General features: G+C 36.0%; 1 protein-coding gene across 1 annotated transcript in view; it reads right to left on the bottom strand.

Annotated features, from left to right (window-relative positions):
- The window catches only part of LOC142351569 (uncharacterized), a 98,697-nt gene that overhangs the window by 36,930 nt on the left and 45,423 nt on the right, over positions 1-16,344 (bottom strand). Inside the window, exon 3 of the mRNA XM_075403661.1 lies at positions 217-244. Within this exon, the coding sequence (XP_075259776.1) occupies positions 217-244 (28 nt within the window). The remainder of the gene's footprint in view (positions 1-216; positions 245-16,344) is intronic.

The following is a 16,344-nucleotide window of genomic DNA, read 5'->3' as shown; positions in this document are numbered from 1 at the left end:
CCGGACATGGAAAATTTGGCGCTAAAAATGCACATTTTTCGACAAAAAGAGCTTACTCGAAATTTTTTCACGAGTAACTTTTCTCGAGTACAAGCGTTGTTTGTTCCGGGCATGTGAAAACATGAAAAAATATCCTAAAAATATTATCTAAATTTAAAAGCACGTTTTTTTACGATTACGGGTTTCGAAACTGTTACTCATTTAAGAACACAAAACCGGATCGTCTTCCAATTTATAGTCTATCCTGAAAAAAAGAAATAAACATTTTTAGTGATTTTTACATTTTTCTTTTAACTTCCCAGAAAATTCTTTGTAAATGGGACCTATAACAATTTAGATATTTATCGCTAGTAGAGAGACATCTGCTTTATTGATTTCACCAAAAATTTTGAATGACTGATAGTGAATGCTTTAATATAAACTCATGATGGAATGTATAGGAAAATTGTAAATTGTTTCCAATGTCTAGGTACAGGCTTATGAAAAAGCAATTCTCGACCAAATGTAAAATGAAAAGATCATACTCGACTCATTTGAGCTATGAAAAAAATTTTAGCTGCACTTTAGGTCATTCTGGTCTGTAGCTCGACTCAAATATTTTGCAAAACACCATAGCTGAACCCAAAATTTCACAAAAGACATTGGTATGACACAAAATTTGGGCTGGATTTAAACGCGACACAGTGTTTGCAAACAAAGTTGAGCTAAACTTATTTCATGGTTCATTCATTGCTCTTTTCGTAAGTCTGTTTTTTTGCCATTAAAGTTATACGTGCAAAAATCCATTGAACGTAGTTTGAAATTATGCTCCTTCTTCTTTTACGATTCAGAAGTACCGCAAATCCTTCAAAACCAAGATTTTTTAATATAAAAAAAGATAGCTCATAAATGTGAAAGGGAAAACAAACTGAATAACGCCGAAATTTTGTCATGGCTGATGGGACTACGATCAAAAAACATAAACTAGCTGGTTTCATTGAATCAAGTAATATGATAAAATACTCAAGCTGCCATGTCTTCTTTTCTTTATAATTGACAAAATTATAAAGGCTATTGGCAGATTTCCATCTGTTTCTTAAGTTGGACTGCTCTGATGCAAAGCTATTAAGTCTTGCTCTAGATCTGCTTCTGTATGTCCACAACCAGAAAAAAATTCGAATTTTGAAAAAAACGGACTTAAGAAAAGAGTATTGGTTGAGCCCAGAGACGACCTCAACTCAACTTTGTTGGCTATGGAATGACTATTGGTGTACCCATGAAAATACCTTAACTGGACTTTCTTCGTTATGAAACGACTTTAGCTCGACCCATGAAAATATGTTGGCTTGATTTTAACTAGGAAGCTCGACCGCCTAGTTATAGTCAATATTGCTCCCTCCTCCTCTACTAGACTTTTAAAGTCTTTTCATAGTTCGAGGCCTAAGTTTGGGTCTCTACTCGCAATCATTTTGATTTTAAGTTCATGAAACAAACATCCAGAAAGAAGAAAAAAGAAACATTGAGCAATTGCAAGGGTACAGATCTGTTGGGAAAAATCGACACTTCTAGTTTTTATGATTGCAGTCCGAACAGTGGAACGTTTTCCGTAAAAGTGCGCTGAAGCAATAATATTATGGAATGAACTATTTAATATTTAGAAGTCCAGGACATATATCTCTCGGGCTTCTATAAACTGAATTGACCAAAAAGATCCAAACATTGTATGGGCAACTAGTCGCATGCAAATATGGTATGGGAAGCTAGTCGAAAACAAATATGGTATGGGAAATTAGTCGAATACAAATAGGGCATGGGCAACTTGTCGGTTGGAACAATGGCAGGGGAAACTAGTCGCTTGCGAATATGATATAGTAAAATAGTCAAAGGCAAATATAGTACGGGAAGGCAGACGAGTGCAAATACGGTATTGGATGCAAGTCGAACACAAATATGGTATGGGAAAATAGTCGAATACAAATAGCGTATGGGCAACTTGTCGAATGGAACAATGGCATGGGAATCTAGTCACTTGCGAAAATGATATAGTAAAATAGTCAAATCCAAATATAGTACGGGAAGCTAGTCGAGTGCGAGTATGGTATGGGATGCAAGTCGAACACAAATATGGTATGAAAAATTATTCCAATACAAATAGGGTATGGGCAACTTGTCGGATTGAAAAATGGCATGGGAATTTAGTCGCTTGCGAATATGTTATATAATAAAATAGTCAAATGCAAATATAGTACGGCAAGCTAGTCGAGTGCGAATATGGTATGGGATGCAAGTCGAACACAAATATAGTATGAAAAATTATTCGAATACAAATAGGTTATGGGCAACTTGTCGTATGGAACAACGGCATGAGAGTCTAGTCGCTTGCGAATATGATATAGTAAAAAAACTCAAATGCAAACATAGTACGGGAAGCTAGTCGAAAGCGACTATGGTATGGGAAAATAGTGAAATGCAAAAGCAGTGTTAAACTAGTCGTGTGCTATTATGGCATAGGATGCTAGTCAAATATGGTATTTGATGCTAATTGAGTGCAAATAGTTTATGAAAAAATAGTCGAAAGAAAATATGGTATGAAAAACTAGTTGGAAGCAAATATGGAATGGGAATCTGATCGAAAACAAATATGATATGGGAAACTAATCGAAAGCAAACATGGTATGGGAAGCTAATAGATTAAAAATGTGTTATGGGAAACTAGTTGAATGCAAATATGATATGGGATGCTAATCATTTGCAAATATGATATGGGAAACTAGTCGACTGCAAATATGGTAAGGGAACCTAGGTTAATGCCAATTTGGTATGAGAAACTTATCGTGTGTAATTATGGCATGGGTAACTATGTGAATGCAAATATGGTTTGTAAAATTAGGTGAATTCAAATAGGGCATGGGAAACTATTTAAATGAAGTTTGGCAATGTTGGAAATATTCCAATTTTCGATACTATCCCGGAGTTGTTTCTCCGCTCCAATAAAGTTACTGCCATTGTACGACCAAATCATGGCTGTTGTACCCCTAAATCACAGAAACACCTCAACTCCAAGCTAACCAAAGAACTGGTATCCATGAATGTAAATATTTCAACAGAGACTGCCCGGGTTGAAAGACAAGTGGAGAGGAATCCCATTTTTTATGAGCAGTACGGCAGACAATCACATATATGACCTCAAGTCTTCAGCGTCCTGATGGTGTATTCACGGAACAGTTTTACAAACGGTTGAAGTGCATCTAAGATGATTAGTCAGTTCGGTTTACGTTGAAGCCAACTTCCATTAACCGCTTGATGCGGCCCAAGCAACGGTTTGGTCAATTTACAATAAGGAACGTTGAACCCGGAGCAATTCCGCTGCTCCGTTTAACAGATTTGTTGTCAAGAAGATCCTACCTTTGGTTTCAAAATACGTACCTTGCATCAATTATTGGAGATGACGCTCGGCGTCGTAAAGCTGAGTAGGGTCAGTAAAGCTACCATCGAGGTTACGGTAGCCGGTATGTTTTGGCAAAATTTGGAGAACGTATGCAACAATATGCAAGTACTTTCGAACGAAACTCAACATATCAAATGGGAATAACGGTAAAACGGTAGTTGTCTGTTTTCAATAGGTGTACACTGAGAAACAGTGTCTTCGATAGTGACTGCTTTGTTGACAACAAGTTTAATATTATTAATGACGCCTTTGTTAGGTGTGAACGGGAAACGTAAATTAACCCACGCGTAACAGCGTCAGCTGTATTGTCCTTAGATGCGACCTGGTTCCATCGGTCAATGCTGGTATACACCAAAGTTTTGCAAACTCGTCTTGCAATGAAGGTTAATTGCTTATCATTACTTTTAATCCATTGAAGAAAAGTATTGCTGCCTGTCCACAAGCATACTTGGCTAACAGTTACACTAAGTACTCAAATAATTTCCTTCTTTGGCCGAGCGGCAAGTAGAGCTGCTTGCAATTCCAGTTCTAAGACAGTCATTAAGTTCTTGGGCGTCACGCGCGCTTTCCCCATAACAAACGCAAGCTCTGTTTTTATCTCGCCCGGAGGAGACGTAACTCAGGCTCGCAGAAAAGCGACGTCACTAAGAATATCCTGGAAACTGTAACCAAACATTTGCAATTCTACATTTCCAAAGGGTCCAGTAAAATAAGTTCGAGTTATTTTGATGTTTTCAAGCTTCGGTAATTCCCCACTCAAAATCAAAAACCTTTGATCATTTTATTTCGGGAGAGCATCATCCCAATGTTTCTCTGTGACCTACCAGATGTCTTTTAAGAGCACTCGAGCACCAATGAAAAGTGTCGCAAGACCAATAGCTCAAAGACTTTCCAGACAGGACTTAGGACCAAGCGCGGCGTGAGTGACTTGGTGATAGCGCAGCCTGTACCCCTTGTCACAACTGAAGTGTCACTAGTGTGTTACCTTTTCATCCAAGCATGTGTGATGAATCCTCCTGGCATTTTCAAAAAATCCATCAACGCTGATATACTGCAAAATTTTGCAAACACGTTTTGCAGCAACGATTGGTTGCTTCTCATTAGTGTTATTCCATTGAAAAACGGTCGTACTGTCTGTTCACAGGAATAATTAGCTAAAACTAACAGTAAGTACCCAAAAAATTTTGTTCTTCAGCCGAGCGACAAGTAGAGCTACTTGCAGTTCCAGTTTTGGGACAGCCATTAATTTATTTGGCGCCACAGGGTTTTCCCCAATATAAACGCAAGCTCTGTTTTTACCTCGCGGGAATGCGACGGCACTCACCCAGAATATCTTGAGAACTAAGAGCAAACACATGCAACTCTACATTATCAAAGGGTCCAGTAAAATATCTTCGAGGAATTTCGATGTTTTCAAGCTGCGGTAAGTCAGCACTCCAAATGAAAAAACTTTGAACATTGTCTTTCGGGACACCATCATCCCAATATTTTCCTGTGACACACCAAATGTCTTTTCAGAGCACTCGGGCACCAATATTGAAAAATGTCACAAGAGCAATGGGGTCAAAGACTTTCAAGCCAAGATTTAGAACCAAGCGCTTTGTGAGTGAGCTGATGATTGCGCAGCTTTAACCTCCTTCTCAGAACCGAAGTGTTATCAGTATGATTCCATTTTAAGCACGTGTGATGAATCCTAGTGGCATGAAACATCAGTAGATTGGGGGCAACCATCAATTCGATCAGCCAGATTTGGCTCATTGCTTACAGTTTTCGTAAGCTTGAACCCACCGAGAAGAAGATAACGCACCATTTGCTCCCATCTATTGATGGCTTTCCCTGGAGACTCCAATGTTTAAGCTAATCGTCCATGTAAACGTTTTCAAGGACTGCTTTTGCAGATTTGGGGTAAAACTTGGCGTTGTCTCTTTCAGTGCGTTGTAATGCATACTTGTCGCAGGTGGACAAGTTTTTGGATCCAAAAAAATGCCAAGTATATTGGTACACTACAACGTTAGTTTTGGAGTCCGCCCGCCACAGAAAGCGAAGTGATGGTTGATCTTATGGTAATACCCCAACATGTAGAAACGTTCCCTTGATGTCGGCAGAGACGGCATATGACTATTGTCGGAAGCTGAGAAGTACATAAATTAGGTTTTGCACCAGGTCTGGGCCAGTGAGAAAAGACTTATTCAATGAGGCACTGTAAAATTCTGCTAATCTTTTGAGTATCCTACGCAACTTACCCGGTTTGTTTTGGTTCAAAACCGAATGGTGGAGTAGATACAACTCTTCATCGAACAGGCTCTCAATCTTGTGATCTTCCGAAACCCCAATTGCATACCCCTTAACTAGATCTTCTTTGATGGTACTAGTGTAATTTTCCCTAAGTTCTTCATCCTTGGCCAATAGTTTTTTGATTGACCTTAGTTGCACAAGGGAGAAGAAGTAATATTTTGGGAGCTTGGTGTTGTCTGCTGCCCAAAGAAATCCGACATCGTATCTTGGGCCATTGTGTATAGTGGTATCCTCAAAGATTTTGTGAATCCTTGCGTCTGCTGTAGATCGTGGGTGGAAGCGGTCAAGTTTCCCGAACAATTCATTGTGATACCATGACTTTAATTGTTTTTCTAACTCATTATCTGGTTCGATATTCACTTTAAAGAATGTTGAGGCTAAAACCGAGCTCGATGGTAATGAGCCGCTTAAAAACCAACCTATTTCGAGTATAACCTGTTCGAGTATAAAATCAATGTCTTTATAGGAATAGGTCACAGAATCAATGACGGCTAAGTTTTGGTAAGTCCACTGAAGTGCCTATACATTATTAAATTGGAGCCGACGTTCAAACTCTCTTTGCCGAAAGTGTTGATGATAAATGGTGCGAAATCTTGTTCTTCTCTTGGTATCATAGTAAGTTCAACAAACCTAGTCTCAACTAATTCTTCGGTATTAATACTCTTGACAGTTAGCTTCAGTGCTTTACAGTGCAAACTGAGCCTATCGGCCACCCAAGAGTTTGCAGGCGGTATAAAACAAAACTAAAACCTGGCATCTAAACCGGTTGAATTGACCAAATGCAATTCAGTCAACTGAAGGAGTCCCTACCGTCAGTAACAGAAGACATCGTTTTTGTTTTATTAGACGGCTGTTGACTGGTAGTTGATTTACATTGACCTGTGCTGTCAGAAGGAGGAATGGTATTGAGATTTATAGACTGTTTTTCACGAAAAGCAAAGTTTATTATCGGCCACCATCTTAGCTCTCTGGATTGGATTCTTTTCCCTGAGAACTGGAAACTTCCATATCCGGTTTTCACTTTGCATAAAATGCAGCGAGAGTAAGTATTTGTGGCTGAAGATGGCATTTGCTTCTTTGTTTCCTTTTTTGTGAATTTGACGCTGACAGTTTTGAGGCTGTTTTGATCTTGGTTATTGAAGTGCTGTTATCTTCAAGTTTTGCGTTGGTTGCGCTTTGTTTCATTTGATTGTCGGCCTGAGCCTTTTCTTTAAGCCAATCATTAAAATAAAGGAGGGTACGCTTAACCCAGTGCTTTTTATTTATAGAGAGCCACCACGACTCTTTTATGTTTGGTGGTAACTTCTGTACTGCTCGCTTGGTTAAGTAGGGAAACGCTCTTCAAGTCAGCGTCATATGACAGTGACTTGAATAACCCAACGAAGCTGCATATTGTTGCAGAATAATTAATGAGGTTATCACTATTGTGCATTCTAAGTGGGGGACGATAACTTAGTTTATCCAAGTGTGCACATACATGTGCCTGTGGCTGGCCTAATTTACGTTCTAATGTCCTTAGTGCATACTATTACTTTAAACCACAGTGGGCAATCTCGGCGATTGCAATCGTGGCTTTACCAGTGACGAGCGTTTCTGAGGTATGACAAAATAACATAATCATTTAGTGTTTGCGAGCCAATGGCGCCTTTCAATTGACCATACCATTCGTGACATTGCAATGGACCATCATTATGCTGAGCAAATTTCCATTCTGACAAAGGCTCTTTTTTCTTACTGGTTATTGCATCAGCCAATTTCCTAATCAATGACATATTGTTTGGTATCGAAGGGGCAGGTGCAGAAACCTTCTGACAAATCCAACTCGACGGAGTGGTCCCAACATAACCATATTTTGGCTGAAAACGGGAGTGACTAGACCAGGTACAACAATAATAGCATTTGCTGTCAGTTTTTCCTGTTGTATGCCGGATGATGATTGCATGTAAATAGTTTTACGAAAACTGTTTTTCAATCTAGTCAAGGACTTGTTCAAATGGAATGAGGACTGAAGTCGGAGTGCGTGCATCCTATTAGGTGCTGAAACAAAACGAATTTTTCATCTGGGTTGTCTACGAAAAAAGTATTCATGTCGGTGTCAAATTTTGAGCTCAGAGGAAAGTCGGTATGCAGTTTCACGAGACGTGTTTTTCAATCTGGTCATGGACTTGATCAATTGAAAAGAGGACTGAAGTAGGAGTGTATGCATCCTAGTAAGTTCTGAAACAGAACAAATTATTTATCTGTGTTGTCTACGAAAAAAAGTACTCATGTCCTTGTCAAATTTTGCGCTCAAAAGAGTGTCGGTATGCAGTTTCACGAAAAGTGTTTTTCAATCTGGTCAAGGACTTGTGAAAATGAAATGAGGGCTAGAGTAGGAGTGTATGCATCCTAGTAGGCGCTGAAACAGAAGGAAATTTTTATCTGGGTTGTCTACGAAAAAAGTACTCATGGCGTTGTCAAATTTTGCGCTCAAAAAAGTGTCGGTATGCAGTTTTACGAAACGTGTTCTTCAATCTAGTCAAGGACTTGTTCAAATGAAATGAGGGCTAGAGTAGGAGTTTATGCATCCTAGTAGGTGCTGAAAGAGAAGAAATTATTTATCAGGGTTCCAGGGTTGACCAAACTTACTTACCACAAAACGGACCATATATGCTCCATAAAAGTTCATAAAAATTTCCGTTTTATGATCTTGCTATGGTTAGTAAGTTTCCATATATGGTCCGTTTTATGAACAATAAGTTTTTCTACGAGAGCTTTCTTTTTCCTACTATGGTAATACATGAATGAAAGAGAGGGCCCTGCCTTATATGATCCGTTTTATGGTTAGTAATTTTCCATATATGGTCCGTTTTATGGATAATAAGTTTTTCTACGAGAGTATTATTTTTTCCTACTATGGTAAAAATGAAAGAAAGAGAGGGCCCTGCCTTATATGCTCCGTTTTATGGTTAGTAAGTTTCCATAAATGGTCCGTTCTATGGTTATTAAGTTTCCATATATGGTCCGTTTTATGGTTAGTAAGTTTCCATATATGGTCCATTTTATGGTTAGTAAATTTACATATATGGTCCGTTTTATGGTTAGTAGGTTTTCATATATGGCCCGTTTTATGGTTAGTAAGTTTGTCTGATCAGAGGACGTTTGGAGAGCTGAAATAGGTTAAATAATGTCGGAAAAAATCTACAGTTGAAATAACGAACAACTTTTCGAGATCTTCCAAAATGTTTTGAGTGTGTTTCCCTCATCCTTCTCTCAGCCGGGCTGGAGACCGGCTCTGGCGGAGTAACAAACATAATTATAGAAGAATTGAGTTCGGGCAAACGGTAAAAATCCGCCCTCTAAGACTCTCTCCGAGTAAAACCAAACAAACAAAACAAAACATAACAAAATAAATTATAACATATAGCTAAAATTATGTGGGAAAATTGTCTCAAGTTGATTGAAAGATTCAAACTTTGAGATTTTTCCAGTAGGTTGTGGTTGTTTTACCCTCCTCCTTTTTCATTCCGGGCTAGGGACCGGCAGTGGTGGAGTTACTTGAAAGATCTATAGGAGATTTGAGCAGAGCAGAATGTTTAAAAAGCTGGCTGGAAATGCTCTCTCCAACAAAAAAACAAGTTTTAAACTTATATGATTAAAATTACATATATTATACTTGAATCCCAACATTCATTTAAAATGAACGACTCCTTGACGTTTTGGAATAAACTAAATTTGAAAAAATTTAAACGCTTATTTGCAACTACTAACGAACGAAATTCTAGATTGTTTTCTTGGCAAGCTAACTTTAAATGGTTTTCACATTTCAATTCAACATGCGTATTGGGACTTGCACGCAAATTTTGGTTCGAATTGAACAACTCCTCAACGTTTTGAAATAAGCTATACATGAAAAAAGTAAATTCGCTTATTTCGTACGGAAACACCTAGAGAAGGAACTTTTTTTTCTTCGCAACCTAGATCCGAAGTTCTTTTTGACTTAGAATCTGCATGCCATGAGGAACTCTAACTATAAGTTTCGTTTGATTTGAGCAACTTCCTAACATTTTGAAAAAAGCCATATCTGAAAAAAGTAAATTCGCTTATTTCGTACGGAAACACCTAGAGAAGGAACTTTTTTTTCTTCGCAACCTAGATCCGAAGTTCTTTTTGACTTAGAATCTGCATGCCATGAGGAATTCTAACTATAAGTTTCGTTTGATTTGAACAACTTCCTAATCTTTTGAAAAAAGCTATATCTGAAAAAAGTAAATTGGCTTGTTTCGTACGAAAACAACGAGAGACGAACTTTTTTTCTACGCAAGCTAGATCGGAAATTTTTTTTGATTTAGAATCTAAATGCCATGAGGAACTCTAATTATGAGTTTCGTAAGATTTGAACAACTTCCTAACATTTTGAAAAAAGCTATATATGAAAAAAGTAAATTCGCTTATTTCTTTCGAAAACAACGAGAGAACGAATTTTTTTTTCCACGCAAGCTCGATCGGAAACTCTTTTTGATTTAAAATCTACATGCGATGAGGAACTCTAATTATGAGTTTCGTATGATTTGAACAACTTCCTAACGTTTGGAAAAAAGCTATATATAAAAAAAGTAAGTTAAATTTGCTTATTTCGTACGAAAACTGCGAGAGAAAGAACTTTTTTTCCACGCAAGCTAGATCGGAAATTCTTTTTAATTTTAAATTTAAATGCCATGAGGAACTCTAATTATGAGTTTCGTATGACTTGAACAATTTCCTAACATTTTGAAAAAAGCTATATATGAAAAAAGTAAGTTCGCTTATTTCGTACGAAAACAGCGAGAGAACGAACTTTTTTCCTACGCAAGCTAGATCGGAAACTCTTTTTGATTCAAAATCTAAATGCCATGAGGAACTCTAATTATGAGTTTCGTAAGATTTGAACAATTTCCTAACATTTTAAAAAAAAACTATATATGAAAAAAGTAATTTCGCTTATTTCTTTCGAAAACAACGAGAGAACGAACTCTTTTCCACGCAAGCTAGACGGTAAACTCTTTTTGATTTAGAATCTACATGCCATGAGGAACTCTAAATATGAGTTTCGTTGGATTTGAACAACTTCCTGGCGGTTTGAAAAAAGCTATAGATGAAAAAAGTAAATTCGCTTACTTCGTACGAAAACAACGAGAGAACGAACTTTTCTTCTACGCAAGCTAGGTCGGAAATTCTTTTTGATTCATAATCTACTTGCCATGAGGAACTCTAATTATGAGTTTCGTACGATTCGAACAACTTCCTTCCTAACATTTTGAAAAAAGCTATATATGAAAAAATTAAATTCGCTTATTTCGTACGAAAACAGCGAGAGAACGAACTTTTTTCCTACGCAAGCTAGATCGGAAACTCTTTTTGATTCAAAATCTACTTGCCATGAGGAACTCTAATTATGAGTTTCGTATGATTCGAACAACTTCCTAACATTTTGAAAAAAGCTATATATGAAAAAAGTAAGTTCGCTTTTTTCGTACGAAAACAGCGAGAGAACGAACTTTTTCCTACGCAAGCTAGATCGGAAACTCTTTTTGATTCATAATTTACTTGCCATGAGGAACTCTAATTATGTGTTTCGTTTGATTTGAACAACTTACTAAAATTTTCCAAAAAGCTAAAATGAAAAAAGTTAAATCGTTTATTTCGTACTAAAACAACGAGAGAACAAACTTTTCTTTCACGCAAGCGAGATCGGAAAATCTCTTTGATTCAGAATCTAATTGCCTTGAGGAACTCTAATTTTGAGTTTCGTATGATTTGAACAACTTCCTAACAATTTGAAAAAAATGTATATATGAAAAAAGTAAATTCGCTTATTTCGAAGGAAAACAACGAGAGAACGAACTTTTTTCCACGCAAACTAGATCGGAAACTTTTTCTAATTTAGAACCTTCATGCTATGAGGAACTCTAAATATGAGTTTCTTTTGATTTGAACAACTCCTTGACGTTTTGAAGAAAAGCTATATGTGGAAAAAGTAAATCCGCTAATTTCGTACGAAAACAACGAGAGAACGAACTTTTTTTCCACGCAAGCTAGATCGGAAACTTTTTCTATTTTAGAATCTTCATGTTATGAGGAACTCTAACTATGAGTTTCGTTTGATTCGAACAACTTCCTAACATTTTGAAAAAAAAGCTATATGAGAAAAAAGTAAATTCGCTTATTTCGTACTAAAACAACGAGAGAACGAACTATTTTTCTACGCAAGCTAGATCGGAAAGTCTTTTGGGTTTAGAATATACATGCCATGAGGAATTCTAATTATGGGTTTCGCTTCATTTGAACAATTTCCTAACATTTTGAAAAGTGCTAAATATGAAAAAAGCTAATTCGCTTATTTCGTACAAAAACAAGGAGAGAACAAACTTTTTTCTACGCCAGCCAGATCAAAAAAATCTTTTTGATTTAGAATCTACATGCCGTGAGAAACTCAGACTATGAGTTTTGTTTGATTTGAACAACTCCTTGACGTTTTGATATAGCTATGTTGGAAAAAAAGTTTATTCCGTTTATTTTGGTTATTTCCAACGAAACTTTCAATTTTTTTTCCAGGCCAGCTACAGCTAAAAAAGTTCTATTTTGACATCTACAAACATGATGGGACTCGCAAAACAATTTTGGTTGGATTTGAACAACTCCTTGACGTTTTGAATTAAGCTATTTTTAAAAAAAGCTATTTGGCTTATATGCAACTTATAACCAAAGAAAATACATTTTTTTTTCTCCTAGGCAAGCCAGCTCAAAAAAGTTAGTGGTTTAGAATTTACATCCCATGACAAACTCTGGCTATGATTCTGGTTTGATTTGAGCAACTCCTTGACGATTTGAATATAGCGATATTTGCAAAACAGTTTATTCCGTTTATTCTGATTATTAAACGAAATTCTGAAATTTTTTCCGGGCAAGCTACAGCTAAACGGTTTTCAAATTTGAAAATTTCATAAATGGTGCGACTCGCGCGCCAATTTTGGTTGGATGTCAACAATTCCTTGACGTTTTCAAATAAACTATATTTGAAAGAAAGCTATTTTGCTTATCTGCAACTTTTAGGCAACGAATTCCCATTGCAAGAGTCACTTGCAATGAGCATTTCATAAATGCCATGGGAATTGCTGACTATGAGTTTGCTTTGATTTTAAGAACACCTAGAGGTTTCGAAATAAGCATTATTTTAAAAAATATATTTCGTTCATCTGAGGTTTATTAGAACAGAATAAAAAAGCTTTTTTTTCATATCAAAGCAAAACAAATTTAAATGCCATGGGGAACTCTAATTATGAGTTTCGTATGACTTGAACAATTTCCTAACATTTTGAAAAAAGCTATATATGAAAAAAGTAAGTTCGCTTATTTCGTACGAAAACAGCGAGAGAACGAACTTTTTTCCTACGCAAGCTAGATCGGAAACTCTTTTTGATTCAAAATCTACATGCCATGAGGAACTCTAATTATGAGTTTCGTAAGATTTGAACAACTTCCTAACATTTTAAAAAAAAAACTATATATGAAAAAAGTAAATTCGCTTATTTCTTTCGAAAACAACGAGAGAACGAACTTTTCTTCTACACAAGCTAGATTGGATATTCTCTTTGATTCAGAATCGGCATGCCACGAGGAACTCTAGCTATGAGTTTCGTATGATTTGAACAACTTCCTAACGTTTCGAAAAAAGCTATATATGAAAGAGTAAGTTAAATTTGCTTATTACGTACGAAAACAGCGAGAAAAAGAATTTTTTTCTACGCAAGCTAGATCGGAAATTCTTTTTGGTTTTAAATTTAAATGCCATGAGGAACTCTAATTATGAGTTTCGTATGACTTGAACAATTTCCTAACATTTTGAAAAAAGCTATATATGAAAAAAGTAAGTTCGCTAATTTCGTACGAAAACAGCGAGAGAACGAACTTTTTTCCTACGCAAGCTAGATCGGAAATTCTTTTCGATTTAAAATCTACATGCCATGAGGAAATATAACTATGAGTTTAAATTGATTGGAGCACTTCCTTGACGTTTTGAAAAGAAGCTTTATGTGAAAAAAGTAATTTCGCTTATTTCGTACGAAAACAGCGAGAGAAGGAACTTTTTTTTCTACGCAAGCTAAATCGGAAATTCTTTTTGATTTTGAATTTGAATGCCACGAGGAACTCTAATTATGAGTTTCGTCTGATTTGAACAACTTACTAATATTTTGAAAAAAGCTGAATAAAAAAATGTAAAGTCGTTTATTTCGTACGAAAACAACGAGAGAACGAACTTTTCTTTTACGCAAGCGAGATCAGAAAATCTCTTTGATTCAGAATCTACATGCCTTGAGGAACTCCATATTGTTTTTCGTATGATTTGAACAATAACCTAACATTTTGAAAAAAGCTAAATATGAAAAAAGTAAATTCGCTTACTTCGTACGAAAACAGCGAGAGAACGAACTTTTTTTCCACGCAAGCTAGATCGGAAACTCTTTTTGATTTAGAATCTACATGCCATGAGGAACTCTAACTATGAGTTTGGTTTCATTTGAACAATTTCCTAACATTTTGAAAAGTGCTAAAAATGAAAAAAGCTAATTCGCTTATTTCGTACGAAAACAACGAGAGAACGAATTTTTTTTCTACGCCAGCCAGATCAAAAAAAATTTTTCGGTTTAGAATCTACATGCCATGAGCAACTCCAACTATGAGTTTTGTTTGATTTGAACAGCTCCTTGACGTTTTGATATAGCTATGTTTGAAAAAAAGTTTACTCCGTTTATTTTGATTATTTCTAACGAAATTTTCAATTTTTTTCCAGGCAGGCTACAGCTGAAACAAGTTCTATTTTGACATCTACATACATGGTGGGACTCGCATACCAGTTTTGGTTGGATTTGAACAACTCCTTGACGTTTTGAAATAAGCTATATGTGAAAAAAGTAAATTCGCTTATTTCGTACGAAAACAACGAGAGAACGAACTTTTTTTCTACGCAAGCTAATTCGGAAATTCTTTTTGATTTTGAATCTAAATGCCATGAAAATTTCTAATTAAGAGTTTCGTTTCACTTGAAGAACTTGCTAACATTTTGAAAAAAAGCTATATATGAAAAAAGCTAATTCGCTTAATTCGTACGAAAACAACGAGAAAACATACTTTTTTCTACGCAAGCTAGATCGGAAATTCTTTTCGATTTAAAATCTACATGCCATGAGGAAATATAACTATGAGTTTAAATTGATTAGAGCACTTCCTTGACGTTTTGAAAAGAAGCTATATGTGAAAAAAGTAATTTCGCTTATTTCGTACGAAAACAGCGAGAGAAAGAACTTTTTTTCTACGCAAGCTAGATCGGAAATTCTTTTTGATTTTAAATTTAAATGCCATGAGGAACTCTAATTATGAGTTTCGTTTGATTTGAACAACTTACTAATATTTTGAAAAAAGCCATATCTGAAAAAAGTAAATTGGCTTGTTTCGTACGAAAACAACGAGAGACGAACTTCTTTTCTACGCAAGCTAGATCGGAAATTCTTTTTGATTTAGAATCTAAATGCCATGAGGGATATATACATAGTCGGACTCGCACACCAATTTTGGTTGCATTTGAACAACTCCTTAACGTTTTGAAATAAGCTATATTTGGAAATAAGTTTATTCCGTTTATTTCGCTTAATTATTAACCAACGAAATTCTGAATTTTTTATAGGCAAAGTACGGCTAAACGGTTTTCACTTCTGAATTTTCTATACATAGTGGGACCCGCACACCAATTTTGGTTGGATTTGAACAACTCGTTGATGCTGCCGAGAAAGTTTTTTTTTGAAAAACAGATTGAGCTTATTTGTTACCTCTAACCAAAGAACTCTAAAGTTTTTACTTTTAAAGCAATAGCATCTCCTTTGCAAGTCATCCAACACTGAGAACAGTTTTCAGCCGCACTAGTCAGCTAACGAAATACCGCATCACAGTGTTTTCAAAATCATAGAGAAGGTTTTGAGGATTGATTTTTTCAAAGAGCTATTTTTACCAAAATAGCAAAACAACAAGTTACAACCTACTTTCGGGTATTTCATTGACTAATGATTCAAGCTACTTTAAAACCTTTCATCATAGTGCCACTTCTATCTCAAGTTTCATCCGATTTGAACAACGACTCAACGGTTTCAAGAGAGCTATTTTCAAATATTTTCTCGGCTTATTTGCAAGTTTTAGCCAAAGAAACTCAAAAATTTTTCATAGGCAAACTACAACAAAATGGTTTTAAATTCCAAAAACCTACAAACACAGTTGGACTCGCACACCAGTTTTGGTTGGATTTGAACAATTCCTTGACATTTTGAAATAAGCTATATTTGAAAAATATAATTCGCTTATTTGCAACTGTTAACCAACGAAAATCTGATTTTTTTCTGGGCAAGCTACAGCTAAACGGTTTTCATTTTTGAATTGTATTTATATAGTGGGACTCGCACACAAACTTTGGTTGAGTTTGAACAACTCCTTGACATTTTGAAATAAGCTATACTTGAAAAATATAATTGGCTTATTTGCAACTATTAACCAACGAAATTCTGAATTTTTTCTAGGCAAAGTACGGCTAAACGGTTTTCACTTCTGAATTTTCTATA

Source organism: Convolutriloba macropyga, chromosome 13 (assembly GCF_964194025.1).
Source record: "Convolutriloba macropyga chromosome 13, txConMacr16.3, whole genome shotgun sequence".
Classification (NCBI taxonomy): domain Eukaryota; kingdom Metazoa; phylum Xenacoelomorpha; order Acoela; family Convolutidae; genus Convolutriloba; species Convolutriloba macropyga.
This window is presented reverse-complemented; position numbering and strand designations above follow the sequence as displayed.